The sequence below is a fragment of the Eucyclogobius newberryi genome, unplaced genomic scaffold, assembly GCF_026437365.1.
Source record: "Eucyclogobius newberryi isolate DKJ021-1_F unplaced genomic scaffold, fEucNew1.0.hap1 SCAF_4, whole genome shotgun sequence".
NCBI lineage: Eukaryota > Metazoa > Chordata > Actinopteri > Gobiiformes > Gobiidae > Eucyclogobius > Eucyclogobius newberryi.
The window spans coordinates 19012798-19029237 of NW_027316056.1; the positions used below are offsets into that span (position 1 = coordinate 19012798).

The 16440-nt window shown below is 39.2% G+C and overlaps 3 protein-coding genes across 3 annotated transcripts in view; all 3 read left to right on the forward strand.

Annotated features, from left to right (window-relative positions):
- Window positions 1-321: 321 nt before the first annotated feature.
- sirt7 (sirtuin 7) lies at window positions 322-2496 on the forward strand. Its single transcript, XM_072463552.1, has 9 exons — window positions 322-523; window positions 634-771; window positions 906-1010; window positions 1086-1156; window positions 1240-1312; window positions 1398-1733; window positions 1806-1886; window positions 1996-2102; window positions 2190-2496. The coding sequence occupies exons 1-9, from the start codon at window positions 419-421 to the stop codon at window positions 2392-2394; spliced, it is 1221 nt and encodes a 406-aa protein (XP_072319653.1). The 5' UTR covers window positions 322-418; the 3' UTR covers window positions 2395-2496.
- A 1039-nt stretch (window positions 2497-3535) lies between these two features.
- Window positions 3536-9578, forward strand: pcyt2 (phosphate cytidylyltransferase 2, ethanolamine). Its single transcript, XM_072462811.1, has 12 exons — window positions 3536-3816; window positions 5115-5203; window positions 6073-6234; window positions 6318-6469; window positions 6554-6595; window positions 6670-6808; window positions 6914-6996; window positions 7251-7328; window positions 7834-7899; window positions 8391-8456; window positions 8668-8756; window positions 8919-9578. Exons 1-12 carry the CDS (start codon window positions 3686-3688, stop codon window positions 9034-9036), a joined length of 1215 nt encoding a protein of 404 aa, XP_072318912.1. The 5' UTR covers window positions 3536-3685; the 3' UTR covers window positions 9037-9578.
- Window positions 9579-12328: 2750 nt separating this feature from the next.
- Window positions 12329-16440, forward strand: part of gnav1 (guanine nucleotide binding protein (G protein) alpha v1) — a 43644-nt gene continuing 39532 nt past the window's right edge. Inside the window, exons 1-2 of the mRNA XM_072462734.1 lie at window positions 12329-12602; window positions 13403-13494. Of these exons, the coding sequence (XP_072318835.1) occupies window positions 12473-12602; window positions 13403-13494 (222 nt within the window). The 5' untranslated portion in view covers window positions 12329-12472. The remainder of the gene's footprint in view (window positions 12603-13402; window positions 13495-16440) is intronic.

Sequence of the window (16440 nt, forward strand, 5' to 3'; positions counted from 1 at the left end):
AAATGCACAAGGCCTTTGTTATTGTAGTTCACACAGATCTTATGTTATTTATACAAGTTTGAAATAAATATTTTAAAACATGTTTGTTGACATTCATTTTGAGGTCTCTTATTTAAAAGACAACACTGGCACTCAATGGATAAATGCAGGAACTGGAATATACTATAACATAAAACGGTAGCCATATAATAGTATACAATACATCATATAATTAAGCACTTCACAATAATGTTTTCGCGTCTTCTGAAAAGGACAAAGGAATTTATTCACAATGTTCATTATAGACCTCAGAGTACACCGCAGCCTCCCAACAGCAGGAGGCGCTACTGACCCGGGAGCCTGAGGAGCTTCCGGTATGCACAAGTCGGGGGGGCTTTGTTTTGAATTAATGTTTCTCAGCTGATTCTTGTGGAGGGCCATGGAGGAAGAGGTAAACAGTGATTTTTCTTCGCGGTCGGAAAGAAAAGCACTAGAAAAGGCCAAAATACTGCAACGAGAAAGGGAACGGAAGATATTTAAACTGGTAAGTAGATTAATGAAGGCATTTGTTAGCCTAGCATGCGTTTTAACCCGATAGTATTAGGGGAGTGGAGACTGTCTTAAACTCCTGTTCTTGTTTGGTGTTGTGTATAGGTAGGGCAAGTGTTGAAGAAGCCCGTGGTGGAGCGGTCAGAAGAAGAGGCCGAGGTGCTGGAGCTGCACCGGGACACGGTGGAGGAGCTGTGCAGGAGGGAGCTCCGCAGGAACGTGCTCAAGAGGAAGCAAGAGGAGGTATGAAAGATATGAAGCTCTGGACACATTAGAAATGTGATTTATCAAGAAGGCACAGGACCTGATTAGTTTTCATACATCATGTTTGAATATGTTTTACTATTGCTATGTGTGTAATGTGTGTATTTCTGCAGGTTTTTGATGATGCTGATGATCTGAAATACAAAGTGAGGCAGCTGGCTCTTACTATTAAACAGGCTAAAAACTTGGTTGTCTACACTGGTGCTGGCATAAGCACGGTATGTCCAATAACTTAAAAGTATTTTGGAATCTGTCAACATTGAGTGACTTGTACTTTGTTTGTGTTGTTTTAGGCAGCCTCTATCCCAGACTACAGGGGTCCAAATGGTGTTTGGACACAACTACAGAAGGGGCGAATAATCAGGTACAAATTGCTTTGAATAAAATGTTTACAATGTCCATTCACATGTTTTCTTTTATACTCCATATAAACATATTTTTTTACAGTTCATCTGATCTTAGCAAAGCAGAGCCAACATTCACACACATGTGCATTAGAACAATGCACAAGGAAAAGCTGGTATGCGAGGAAGCCTTTTATTGGTTGTTTATATATGCTTAAACATATCATTTTTATTAATTTCATCTTTTTTTTTTTTTAATAGGTGAAGCATGTTGTGTCACAGAACTGTGATGGCCTTCATTTACGTAGTGGTCTTCCAAGACAAGTGCTATCTGAGCTCCATGGAAACATGTTTATTGAGGTGTGTACCTCGTGTTCTCCTGTGAAGGAGTATGTGCGATTATTTGATGTTACTGAACGAACTTCACTTCACCGACACGGCACAGGCCGTAAGTGTGGCCTTTGCGACAGTGAACTCAGAGATACTATTGTGCATTTCGGGGAGCGAGGAACTCTAGAACAACCTCTGAACTGGGAAGGAGCTGCACAGGCCGCCAAGACAGCAGATGTCATCCTCTGTTTAGGCTCAAGTTTAAAGGTAAATTTACTTTCATTGCAATTATTTATTTTACAATACAAATTAACAATAACTAATTAGTTAATTTTGTAGGTGCTGAAAAAATATCCATGTCTATGGTCCATGAACAAACCAGCAACCAAGCGGCCACAATTGTACATCGTCAATCTGCAGGTTTGTCTTTGTTCTTTTTTGTTTTAGATTTCAAGTACTTTGTTTAAAGTACCGTAGTTGAACATTATGGTGTGTAATTAGGTGTCATTTTGGCTATCTTCTGCTACAGTGGACACCAAAAGATGATTTGGCTGTGCTTAAAATTCATGCCAAATGTGATGATGTTATGAAACTTCTAATGGAGGAGCTAAATATACATGTTCCACCTTATAAAAGGTAAAGCACATCAACAACAAAGTAGTTGCGCAAAAGACCTGAGAATTCATATTTACTTCATATTTACTTTCATATTTACTTTTTTAGGACTGATGATCCCATCTTTACCTTGGCTGTACTTTTAAAGCCAGAAGAGGCCAAAAGTCATTCTCGTGAAGTCATCACTCTATCTGTGGAGCAGGAGATTGTCTCGGCTCACACTGAAGTCTCTATAGAAAGTCCATCTGTTCAAGGAGGTTGGTTCGGACGAGGTTATCGCAAAGGAAGAACTGGGAAGAAAAAAACTCCCTGATTATCCAAATTGAGCATGAGCTCCTTTAGGTGTGTGTCTAACCCTTCTTTTCCTTGGAGGATGGGAAAATGTGTTATTACACATCAGGTGCTATTTTAGGTTTACTGAGATACTGGACCCACTGATTTGTGTGATAGATGTCTTAAATTTGTTACTCATAGCAAATAAGCACAGTATACCTCAGGGTTGAAATTGGTTTAGAATACCACCGCTAATGTGTTGTCGGCATCAAAGGTAAATTTGATGAAGCCACTAACTGGGTTGTTTACTCAAAGTCTTCTAATGTACATGACCTAAAAGAATTGTTCAACAGATGTCAACATACAGTCTATGCATACATAGATTGTATGCACAGAGTTTACCAAGTTTGTAGTTAAAAAAAGAAATACCAGTATATTGTATTTCAGAGAAAGCCAGTTTTTAGTGAAAACAGCATGACCTATATCTAGCTCATGCTAGGTACAGGATTTGAAACCTCATTATGAAGTCACTGATTAATACTTTTTGTTAAAGGTCTTGGCTAAGATTTTTGTCTTTTGTATGTTTGCACTAAAATTAAATTAAAATTATGTTTTCAATTTTCATATTTTGCATTTAACATTATTTAAAAAGTATTTGCTGCTAATGCTAACGCTATTGTTAATTTGCTCAGGATCAAGTTAATGTTTATTGTTTACATTTTTTACTCAACACATGTTCTCCTGAATTACTTTTTAAATATTTTTTTTTATCATGCAACACATAGTTGGGGCATTACCAAATGGATTTATTTGTTTGCTCAGGAAAATTCGGTATTATGTCATTTTAAAGTTTGTTTTGTCACATCAGATTGTCTGAAAACGTTACGTCATTAGTGCTGGCAATGTGGCACCTCTGTTTTGATATTAAAAAGGTTGAATTTATTCCTCTTGTTCTATTTTTGTAATAAATGATCTTTTTCATGAACTTAGTTACTTACATTGACAAACGGTGTGATAATATATATATATATAAATAGCAAGCCAGTATAGTATTTTTTTCAGTGAATGTTTATGCATGTTGAACTTTCATAAATGATCAAAGGCAGTAGAAAATAGTCCGGAGGGAGTTGTCGACGGTGGATCACGTGACCTTGTTACGCAACGCCTAAGCCGATTCGTTCGATGTGACGTAAGCGGGAGGGGTTGTCCGGGGTGATATCTCTGTGACCGTGTGAAATCGCCTCTTTATTGAGCTACACAGCCTCTCATACGACTAAAACCAACAGCAAGATTGTCATTTACAGTCTTAAATTTAGTGTGAAGCCGCGAAGATGATCAAAAATGGACACCACGCCACCGAAGAAGACGAGCAGCCGCGGGACGCCGGGTGCAGTGAGCCCGGTGGCGCGGCACGCAGCCCGGACAGGAGAAAGAGCCCTCTCCGCTTGTGGTGTGACGGATGGTAAGTCCTGTCCTTGAGGCTGTAGGATCTGCAAAAGTCCCAGTGAGAGGTTTCACCTGTGGTCAATGGAGTCGTCATGACAGTGGGCAGTCTTTCATTGAGCTAACGCGCTAATGCTATCTAGCTAGCTTTACATGTGGAGTTTTGACAGGGCGTTTATCACAAAAGAATCCGTTAACTAAAGTTAGTGAATTTGTTTACAATAAGTAACACATTCGGCAAGGAAGATGTAGCCAACATACTGCTGTCATCAAGCTCCCATGCCATACTACGTTGTTCCATTCAAAAGATAATATTTAGTTTTAAATTGTTGATCACTATGGCAAGGCTACTATTTTTTCTGTCTTGAAACTGGTGGAATAAAGTCTATAGAAAAAAAGAAGAGGAGATGAAGAGGAAGAAACTCATGGATAGAAGTTTGAGAACTTTTGCCCCTATTTGTTTTGAACTACTGATTGCTATGGCAAAGATGCCTCTGAATCCTGTGGGAAACACTGGAAGTTGTACTAACTCTGTAGTAATAATTACAGAACTGTTTCAATTACATATCTCTACCTTTTTTTTTAAGTGAAGTCATGTGTCTTTTTCTGGCCCAAGCCCTGCCATCATTCTAGCTGTGTGGTTGTGAAATGGATGACAGTTTTCGCAAACATTTAAATTATGAATTGTCGTATCAAAACTGAAAGGTGTGACATGACATCCAGCTCGAGCTGTGTCCAGTCATCTCATGTGTTGGTTATAAATAACTGAAATGGACAACGTGTCATCCAGGAAAATATCTCATCAGGCAATAGGTAATAGGTTTAGATAACAGGAAGCTGTATTAAAACAATCCATAATATGAAACACTTTTCCTTATTATTCTTGATTGATTTGTCTGTTTGTTCAGGCTTATGCCCTTGGTCCAAATGGGACATGTTGTTTTCACAGAACTTAGACATTTTCATTCAGTTATTTTATTATGATAAAACAGCATTTTGTATCAGATTAAAATGTGCTGACTCTTTCCTACTTATGACACTACTATATTACAATGAATGAACTCTGAATTAGGAATTAAGTGACTTTTCCTGGGCGCTTCCTCGTTACCCTTCCTCCAGTGACCTTTCATGTGTTGTAAATTTTCTGAATTTGTTGTTGTGGTTTCCTGTATGAAGTAATGACAAAACAATAAGCTCCAGTATATAAAGTGGATTATGTAAAATTGCATTTACAACATGATTTAAAGAATAGTTGCAAGTTCTTTTGTTGCATGTATATTTAATTATTATTTTTTCATTGACTCCTCTTCTGAACAGTTATGACATGGTTCACTACGGTCACTCCAACCAGCTGCGGCAAGCGAAAGGCATGGGAGATTACCTCATAGTCGGCGTACACACTGATGGTAAGAGCAGGGTTCAAATGTTGGTTTAACAATTATTGTGAGAATAAACATTGCCAATTAACGATTATTAACATTAGTACTAACATCATGACCAAAACAACAATCAAATCTTAAATTTACTATCCTTCTTGTTTTTGTTACACATTACAAGCTCCTCCAATATGTGACCAGCTTTATGAAATCCAACTCTCTGAATGATTAATTTGACATAAACAGGGAGATAAAAAAGCACTTCACATTTAAGTTTACTTTTTTGAGGAAAAGGTGATAAAATCATCACTTTTCTTTTAATTGAACTAAAAAGACTTACCAGTAATTTAGTTTGAAAATGGTCACTTTTCTACAAATTTAATAGAAAAATAAATGTCATGGCTATCATTTATTTACACTTCAATATTCTATTGTGACCTAAATAATCACGATTAACCTAATAATCTTGACATTCCTAGCCGACGAAGATTTTGGTCCACAAAGACGACATTGACCATTTAATCAAGTAAATGACTAAAGGTTTACAGCTCTACCTAAAGGATACAAACATGTAATAAAGTACAGTCTCTGCTCATCTCATATTCAAGGGCCTTTATTATGTTTGTTTGAGCTTTTAACTATTGTTATAACAATATTATTACTAGTAAATTCAATCCTCAAAAACATTCCTGTTTCCTGGTGGTTTTAAAGTCCTTACCTTTACCTGACCTGGAGCCTGTCGGGGTCTAAATGGCCTTCAGTTACTATTGTGTCTAGCTTTATTTAGAAAAAAGTTCTTCAGCACTAATTGCAAACTTATCTTCCTATATCTGCGTACTGCAGATGCATACCTAAGGGTGTGTGATATAATGAGTGACTGATTTATGTCCTTTTTAAAGCTGAAATCTCAAAACACAAAGGACCCCCTGTGTTCACACAAGCGGAGCGGTACAAGATGGTGCGCGCCATAAAATGGGTGGATGAAATAGTTGAAGGAGCGCCTTATGTGACCACTCTGGAGACCCTCGACAAATACAACTGTGACTACTGTGTGCACGGAGGTAAGTCTTTTCCATTTCTGTTTAAATTGTCAAACTGCGCATTCATTTCACATTTATATTTCATGCTTTTTCCTGTTTGCCAGACGACATCACCCTCACAGTAGATGGTAAAGACACATATGAAGAGGTGAAGCGCATGGGACGGTACAAAGAGTGTAAACGCACTCAGGGGGTCTCCACCACTGACCTGGTGGGACGCATGCTTCTAATGACAAAAGCCCATCACAGTAACATGGTAAGATAAGTCAGAGTGTGTATGCTGTGTGCTGATGTTGTCCTGTGCTTTTTCTTTAATGTTTTCATGTGCTTTAACCTGCAGAGTAACCCAGATTATCAGACGCATACAGACAACTTTGGAAAGGTGGGTGATGGGTTTTTCCTCAACCCTTTTTGCTTTTTTAGTTTATGTTTGATAATTTCTTCCCTATGTTGAAGGGTCCCAAAGGCAACAGTCCATGGACAGGAGTCTCCCAGTTTCTCCAAACGTCACAGAAAATCATCCAGTTTGCCTCAGGAAAGGAGCCACAGCCCGGAGACACAATTATCTATGTAGCTGGCGCTTTCGATCTCTTTCGTATCCTTATAGATAACAAGAAAAAATAGAAAACATGATTAGCATGTTATCGTAAACCTATTCAATTTCATATCAGCTTTTGCCTTTACAGTATGTTCCCTGCAGATATTGGCCACGTTGACTTCTTAGAAATGGTTTACAAACAGGCAGAGAGGCCTTACGTCATAGTAGGACTGCATTTTGATCAGGTACATATTTTGATGCTTTTCCCCCACTTCATTCTTTAGTTTCACTGTATACGGTTTTCCAGTTATATATTTTTTAAATCTATTAAATTATCTATTAATTATCCTTGGTCCACTGCTAAGCCATTCTGAAAATATTTGCCATAAAAGTAAAACATGAACTCTTGCACTTGCTAGGTCAGTTCATAATGCGTAACATTAGCTCTTAATGTCAAGAAAAGCGTCCACTCACTGTTGTATATTTCTTCTATTGTCAGGAAGTGAACCGCTACAAGGGCAAGAACTATCCAATCATGAACATCCATGAGCGAACGCTGAGTGTCCTGGCCTGTAGGGTGAGTTCAAACACATGCTCACAGTGGGACGTTTCAGCGCTCTGAACTCAACTTGGCTCTGTGCCTTAGTCCATTCCTGCTGGTCAGCTCGGTCTGCTACAATGAGTCTCTGTACCCTCATATCTATGAGTTTCAGAGTGATACAAATCTACCTCTGTTGCAGTAGCAGTTAAAACGGACATATTATGCTAAACTTTAAAGAGCTATGAACCTGGTAACAACAGTGTCTCTTATTTATTTACTTTGGATCGCTTCCTTGTGTCATCTCTTTTTCAAGGGGGTCCTTCATCATTAGTTTACTCGAAGTTGAATTTCAATTGATTCATGCATGGAGTGAATGCATATTTCACCTACCCCCTTTGTCCTCCCACTTCCCTGTACTTTGTTTTAAGAGACCGAGTGACACATGTAGCATTCCAAAATGTTGCAAAGCCACTATTCAAACATGAAAAAGTTGTAGCTATTGTAAATATTTTTCAAAATCTTTGGTTCATTATCTTTTCAGTATGTGTCTGAGGTGGTGATTGGAGCACCTTACGCAGTTGGCAAAGACTTGGTGGATCATTTCAAGGTAAGATTTAAACTTTTCTATACGGTACTGAATTAATTGCACACATACAGTATTCTGCCCCTTGTGGACATTTTTATTTAACAACAAAAGATCAACACCTACAAACTTCAGATCATTAAATGACTATTTCTTTTTGTCAGACAGGATAGTTGGTTTACCTGCTTTACATGTTTCGACTACTTCCAGTAGCCTTCCTCAGAAGCATCACAAGATGGTGTAGTCTTGTAGGCTGCTGACGCAGCTTTGACTGACAATTTTGAGCCTAAATCAAGTTGTTATCCCACACATGGGATGCAGACCTTGAGAAGATGTCTACTGTCTGGAAAAGCCGTGTACGCAGCCTTCAAGACTGCACTACACCATCACCACAGCATCCTGACACACTGTAGGAAGGCTACAGGAAGTAGCCGAAACATGTAAAGCAGGTGGACAAACTATATATATTATATCAGGTAATAAGATACTAAATCAAATAACTTTTGTGTTTTTAGGTGGATTTGGTCTGTCATGGCAAGACGGAAGTGTTTCCAGACAAAGATGGATCAGATCCCTACGCTGTGAGTATTTGTTCTGCTTGTACTTCATCCATCCATTTTCTACCGCTTGTTCCCTTTTTTGGGGGTCGCGGGTGACTGGAGCCTATCCCAGTGACTTCGGGCCTTAGGCGGGGTACACCCTGGACAGTGGCCAACTTGTCGCAGAACTTGTACTTCATAATACTAACTAATAAATATATATTTGACTGAGGCCTTATTTATTGTTCTGCAGGAGGCAAAGAGGAGAGGCATCTTCAGGACTATTAACAGTGGAAACAACCTCACAACTGATGACATTGTGCAGAGGATCATTGAAAACAGGTTAGTTAAACTTAGTATTTAACATTCATTCTGTATTTCCATAACTCCAAATAGTCTTTTTTAAAATATTTTTCCGACTTAGAATTGAGACAAGTTGAAGTGTTGCCATTATATCTCCTTTAACCGGCCTAATTGTTTTATCTTGTGGTGTTTTGTTCCCAGGCTGCAGTATGAAGCTCGAAATGAGAAGAAGGAAGCCAAAGAGATGGCTGTGATTGAAGCCATGAAGAAGCGAGAGACTCCGGAGCAGAGAACCGCCTCAACTCAAGCTGCTCAATAATGACGTTCTGCCTCTAACCTGGTTTAAACCCTGGTACACTAAGCTTTATATGGGACACACTTAGAGCGGCCACGTTGTCCCGCACTGGGCATGAATGTATGAAATGGTCAGTCCAATATTTGGCTACACACCTCTTCAGTTCAGTCTCAGCCCCTGTGTAAATGAAATAGTTATATTTTAAAGCATTTTTTAACAGATCTTGAATATCAATAGATTTTTAACTCATTTATTGTTTTAATGAAATCACGTTGTTTGTAAATGTAAAATAATACGTTTTAACTATCTATAAATTATTGTCAAACGGTAATGTCTGTTTTGTGTGTTTTAGATTTAACTTCAAATCATATGCAGGTGTGAAATTAATAACTATATCTATTAAATAGTTCTCACGGGGGCGTCGCCACTGTGGATGGAGGCGGGCTTTATAGACTGCACTGTTTCTCATGTCTATGATTAAAAAAAGACATCAGTGAAATTGTATTCTGCTTTTAACTTTATCTACCTGAATTTGCACTAGGAATATGTAAGAGAGCGAGAGAGAGGTGAATGACAGTAGTGCCTATTTACTGAAACTAGCTAAAGGGCTGTTAGGTTTCCTTTTACATGTAACCACTGGAGTGTAGTGTCATATCCATTATGGAATTTTGAAACTTATGATGACTTTGCTTTTTAAATGGTCTAATATGGGGAATACTGGTGTAATAGAGACAATCCGAAAAAGATTTGGGGCCCATTGTTAATATTGTCTTTGGAACTTTTAAGTGTAGATCTATGTTACTGTGCAAAGGTATTTGTGCATGTTCAAAATTACACCAAATTTGCCCACAAGTAATACCAAACTAAAAAAATATTGGGACTTGAATTGGAAAAAGAAAGAAAGAAAGAAAAAGGTAAAATCTTGAATTCCAAGATGTCCAAGTTCAGCTGTGATTTTTTTGGAGACACAATTGGGATATGAAAACTACTAAATTAGTTTTTTTTGTGAAAATCAAAGGTCGCGTTTTCAGGCGGTTCAAAACTGCACAGTACGGAGTCTAAAAAGTAGTCAATTACTTTGTTATTATTGCCTAGTCCAAGGCACATTCAATTCATTTTTGTAACGCCCAAAATCACAACAGCACTTGTCTCGGAGGGCGACACATTAATGATAAATATATAGTCAATTCTATATTGACATATTTGTCCTTCTAAAACACTTGCACAGTTCAGTGTGTCTCATCTGTCTGTTTAGATGGATAATGGTTAATTTGAATATCTGTTCAAATATGCATAGTGACGGCTAAATAATACAGTGCAGGTATTTTCACAGCTTTGTAATTACTTGTACAAGTCCTTTTTAACAAATAAATCTCTATAATCATTTTACCTACGTTTTCTTTATCAAAGTATATATTTATGTCTTTTAATAGTGTGTGTGTGTGAAGGTGCTGGGCTCTGTGGGCACCGAGCTGGATCAGCAGAAAGTCACGGTTCACTGAGAGTTTGAAATGAGGTCATAAACTTCACTGTCCCATGAGAGTCATGTCCTGCTCTCACAGTGAAACTAAATCACAACAATTATCAACATTTCTAACTTTTACTTATGCAAAATTCAAGTACGGAGTCCATTTGTGTGAACACGTCTGATTTCTGATTCTGACTTCTGAAAGTTAAATTTTAGTTTTTGAAGACCCAGTAAGTAATTTATTTTTAATATATATTAGTAATTGATCATGAGTCTGCTCAGTACAGACTGCCATACTAAATACATGGTTTTACCTTCAATGGTTAGCTGTGTTAAAGGAGACATGCAAAATCTACTGACTTTCATGAGCTCTTAAAACCTTATAACTGTCTTTCCTCATCATCATTTGTGTAGTCAAAGTTGTATTTTTATTGATTGCATATTTGAAAATCCTTTATTGTCCTGAGCCTCAATTGCTGACCTGTTTTCACCTGCCCACCATCCCCCAAGTGGAAATGGAATAGGAAATGGAATTCAATAGGACTGTTTTATAAGACTGTGATACAAACAGTCTTATAAAATATCACATAGACACTTTTCAAAAATAAAAGCATGTAAATGACAATCCAAGACTCGTTACAGAGAACGTCACTATGAAGAGGTTTATCAGAATAAGTTTATTACCATTGCTAATTAACATAATTTACAAACATGGGCACTTGCTTTGGTGATACGCAACATAAAACCATGAACAATGATAAAACAACCCATGGAAAATAAAAACAATTTAAACCTGCTATAGGATAGGAGTTTTTGTTTATAAGAGTTCTTCTATTGAGAGTGTTTTTTAAACTTCCTATATTCTGTGATCCGTCCTTTTCCTCTGTATCTGCTGCGTTGTATCAATGAAATTTCCCCATGTGTGGACAATAAAGGATTATCTTATCTTATCTTATAACAATAAAATAGACTTACTATGTACACACATTTTACAGTTGAATCTCCTGATGTAATTTTATACAGATTTACAGTTCTGCACTTTTGAACAGGAAGTCACTGGACCCGATTCTATTACTAAGCCATTTTAGAGCAATATTGCAGTTTACGATACTCAACATGTAAAACGATGATATACCTATGTTATAGTTCAATATTAAGTACCTGCGTAAAAGCATACTATGTCTCCTTTAAGGCTGTTCACTAAAGCGTAAATTAGATGGGAAAAGATGGTCCCATTCCCTCTGCGTCACACTGAGTCAAGCGGGACAAATCCACCGCCCTTTGTTTGTGCTTGCTCAGGTAAAATCCTCCGCAGCACTGTCCCGGGACGTCACTTCCCACAGAGGTCCCACAGAGAGGTCCCACAGAGGTCCCGCAGAGGTCCCACAGAGGTCCCACAGAGGTCCCACATAGGTCCCACAGAGAGGTCCCACAGAGAGGTCCCACAGAGAGGTCCCACATAGGTCCCACAGAGGTCCCACAGAGAGGTCCCACAGAGGTCCCGCAGAGAGGTCCCACAGAGAGGACCCACAGAGGTCCCGCAGAGAGGTCCCACAGAGGTCCCGCAGAGAGGTCCCACAGAGAGGTCCCACAGAGGTCCCGCAGAGAGGTCCCACAGAGGTCCCGCAGAGAGGTCCCACAGAGGTCCGGAGCCTGTTATGGGCCGGCAGCTGTAGCTCGCGGGCGGTGGGAGGAGGCGTAACCCGAGGCGCGTGGGGCGGCAGGAAGAGTTTGAACCGCTACCGGCGCACGGGGGGGGGGGAAGCCAAACTTTTCTTCAAACTGTTACGCGTGTTGAAGCTCAACTTTCGAGGATGAAGACCAGGCCTAAAGTGGCGTCCCTGCTCCTCAGAAGTTAACGTGACTCCCTCTTGTTCCCGGTTGGAAGTCTGCAGATGGCGCACGGACGCACGGGCCGCCGCGCACTGCTGATACCGGCGCGGAATTCACAGCTTGTTTCGGGCTGACGGAGATGAGTTGCCGCCGTCCGAAATGGGACTGTGCCTCGGGACCGACGTGACGGAGGAGGAGAAGAGGGCGAGGGTGCAGAGTGCCAAAATAGACCGGGACCTGTACGAGTTTACCAAACGAGAGATGAACGTGGTGAAGATACTGCTCCTGGGTAAGAACTGCAGCCGAACCAATTAAGACACTTCTGGTACCACCGTCCACCAAATGTAGTCTACACAAGTCTTATGAATGATTAATGAATGATGCCTAAAGGTGGGTTACGCTTGGCTATTTCCCTGGCCTGATACAAATATGGTTTTAAGGTGTTTAATGTTTTGTGGCCTCATTTTTTACAACTAAGTAGGACAGCAAACGTGTTCCAAATATCACAATAAGTGGGCCTGCTCGGTGGTCAATGCATTTTTTCTACTTTTAGACAAGAACTATGACAGTTTTAGCCATTATTAAGTTAACACATTGATAGATATGAGCTGTATAGGGCCGGTTCTGTTTGATAACAAGGCCCATCAGTTCCTCTTAATGGCACAACTTCATGTGTTATAAATTGGTTTTCACCTTTGAAATTGTTCCTCTTTTGACTTATTCATTGTTCATTGTTTTATGTTGCACCGAATCACCAAGACAAGTTCCTATGTTTGTGAATTTTGTTCGTTGACAATGGCAATAAACCCTATCTGATTTCTGAATTCTGGCTGGTCCACTTATTTATTCTTCTGTGGTATCAAAAATGGGCAATACTAATGATATAAAACATGTCTTTATATTAAAAACAAACAGGTATTGAATAGATATAATATTGTTTAGACATTTTTTATGTATGTATTTAGATAATGATCGAAGTATTGTTCATAACTGATATAATAGTGATTCGGTTGGTTCGAGTATGAAGAAAAGGTTGAGCTGTGTCATTCCTTCTTCTGATGAAATAAACTGTTTCCGTCTGTGTCTCAGGAGCAGCAGAGAGCGGCAAAAGCACTTTGGTGAAACAGATGAAAATCATTCACAGCAACGGCTTCACCAAACAGGAGCTGATCAGCTTCAAGGTCAGACACAACGACACACTCATTTCAAACACTACGATACTGTTGTTAGCATCCTTTAGTGGAGGTGGGAACTGTAAGCATCCCTCACATGCAGAGAATAGGACACCTATTTTGGCCGTAGTTAGATGCAAAGTCCTGATGAACATGATAAGTTTATGCTCAGGCAGAGTGGAGCAGGGATGTTTTTAATGTATGCATACCAGGGTCACATCCCAGTGGCTGCCCTGGTTTGGCTGTTGTCTCCGGCTTTGTGTGTGAGCCACTCTGAGCCAAATTCCAGAAATAGTGAGTCTGAGCCTGGAAAGTAAAAACAACTTTACTCAAGAAATGTTGCTTACTGAGTACAGTTTGCTCCACACAGTGTTTTTGCTTGTTTTTGAGAAACGTGCAATACTTCACACCTCAGAAATGACAGTGTGTTGTATTGTGTTGCACAATAGTAACAGAAAACATTGGCCCAATATTGGCAGCGCACTCAATTTCAATGGTTTTATTCTTTTTGTAGCAGCGGTTGCATTAGTAACAATGACTAATCACAGACAGTCCTGCAAGCGTGATATTAATGGATTAATGTGAGTACTGATAATTATAGTTTTAGCTGCAGCAGCAGCAGCAGCAGCAGCAGCAGCATGGAGCACTAGTCGTAGTGATACCAGTGTTGACAGAGGCACTAGTTGTTCTCTCCATACCTTTACATTTTTATATCCACTTGAATATTGTTCTTTTACTTTTACAGACTGAAGTAGAGTTGTAAACTTGTCAAGTTTTTATTATACATTCTTTGCAACCTTTCATAATTGCCCCTAAATGTAATGAGTAAGTGATGGCAGACTCACTTCAAGTTTTGTGAGTATTAGATCCATGAGTCTGAAATATGCAGAAAACGGCGACTGGTGTGTGTTTTGGCGGTTGATGCGTTCACACTGATGTATTAGAGACAGTTGTTTTGGCAGCTGAGGGATTCAGATGCATTCCAGGATTTTAAGATGTTCCAGGTTCCTGCTCCTTCACTCATACGTGTCACATTCTTCACTCCTTTCTCTCTCGTGTATTAAAATAATGCCTTTCACTGTAGTTTGTTTTGTTTTTGTCTTGTTTCTGAGCACACAAGTATGTTGATTGTCTTAAGATTGACTACTGTAATACGTGAGATTGACCTGTGATTTAGTACATGTTGCAACGATTATTTTGGGCAGTAGCCTTTGCACTCACAAATCCGTAAGAAGCCCCTAAACTGTACACTGTAGTCATTGTTCATTTATGCCACACTCGAATGGTGTTTAGCCACAGCTGCCTTGGGGTTGAATAGCAGAAACGAGGCCGCCGATGTGTCCCTTCGACCTCTACCACTCTCTGGGCAGGCGGGTGACGTGTCTTGCCCAATTACAACGGCAGAATGCACTGGTCACAGCAATAATCAATATGTTGACAATAAAGTAGGAGCAGGACGAGACACAAATGTGATCCCATAACTCAAGCCAATGTGCTGGTCACTGGTAAGGATGTCACAATATCACAATATCATGTTATTGTGTTGCGATTATTGTGAGAATTATTCAAAAGAAATCCTAAATTTTCTTTCATTCTAATGTATTACTCTCCCATTACTATGCGACCAGCTTTATGAAATCAAACTTTCTTAATGCAAAAGTAAAGTTATTGTGATTCAAACAGCCACATACAAATCACTATACATTTAAGTGTACTTTTTTGGGGTCCAGATTAAATAGAAATGGCATAATTTTGCCTCTAAAATAGTCACAATTATGAGTTTTTGGATTTTACGATTATTTTGTGACCTGTATAAATATCGATGATTAACTGAATAATCTTGACATCCCTACTCTATGGTTGTTTTCATATGCACCAAAAATCTAATTTCTGGATTGATCAGATTGTTGTTAATATCTGAAATTTGAAAGAAATCAGATTACTCACACCTGTGCAGGTTTTGACCAGGAAAACAATAAAGAAAAAAAGGGCAAACTAGTGTGGCCAGGACAAAAATGAAAGAAATTGAAAAGATTGAAAAGAGTTATTTTAAAATTCATTGTACTTTGTTTTCAAAATACAACTGTCACTCTAAAAAATCCACTTATTAACTGACACATGTCATTAAGTGTTTTTGATGCTCAAACTTCTCTTGTGCATGATGTAAACACAAATCAAAACCAGACCTAATTATTAAATATTTGATTTTTCTGACCTTGTAAATGTACTGAGTGATAATATTGGATGTTTTAGACACACCATTCAAGCATAATGTGTATGTACTGTAAGTTTGGAGTTATTAGAGCCCGAGGTTGTATGCAATTTGCCCTGTTGTTACGTCCCGAGCCCATTTCAACCAGAAAGTTTGCTTAGTGGGTCCTCATGAGAAAAAAAAAGGTTTGGGACAGCTGTAAATAACTAGAAAGACCAGGGACAGGGAGGTCATTATCAGTAGTCTTATCGCTTTTGTGTTTGCTGTGACAGTTAAGCGTCTCTTTGTTTTGAGTAACACCCTTATTTTGAATGGAAAGATGACGGTCACAAACCCGCCTTTCCATGTGCTCTTTCCCACAGCAAAAAATCCAGCGCTCCTCCCTCTCCACAAACACACCGGCCTCTACCACCGTTTCTTCATCCCTGAGTCGACTGGGATTTGTATCTCTAAGTGTCTCGAAGTAAACAACTCATTCACCGCCCCGTTCCCTCTTCCATCCCAAACGTTCGGCTTTGTTTCGCGTTTTACAGGACTGATCTGGACGGGGACAGGGGTGACAGAGGGATTTGGAGAGGGGCGTGGAATGGAGATCCTTTCTTTATTTGCGGCTCAAACTCTTGTGCTTGTCTTTTGTAGATGTGGCTGGAATGCATTGCTTTTCATTTTCATTCTTTCTCATAGCACAGGTCATGAAGACGGCACACGATAAAGTGCTTACATGACAATAAATACTTTTAGGG

Coding starts and splice junctions, on each gene's coding strand:
- sirt7 (XM_072463552.1), top strand. CDS start 419: ATGGAGGAAGAGGTAAACAGTGATTTTTCTTCGCGGTCGGAAAGAAAA. Junction 772..905: donor TCAAGAGGAAGCAAGAGGAG/GTATGAAAGATA, acceptor GTATTTCTGCAG/GTTTTTGATGATGCTGATGA. Junction 1,157..1,239: donor CAGAAGGGGCGAATAATCAG/GTACAAATTGCT, acceptor ATTTTTTTACAG/TTCATCTGATCTTAGCAAAG.
- pcyt2 (XM_072462811.1), top strand. CDS start 3,686: ATGATCAAAAATGGACACCACGCCACCGAAGAAGACGAGCAGCCGCGG. Junction 3,817..5,114: donor CGCTTGTGGTGTGACGGATG/GTAAGTCCTGTC, acceptor TCTTCTGAACAG/TTATGACATGGTTCACTACG. Junction 6,997..7,250: donor TAGGACTGCATTTTGATCAG/GTACATATTTTG, acceptor TTCTATTGTCAG/GAAGTGAACCGCTACAAGGG.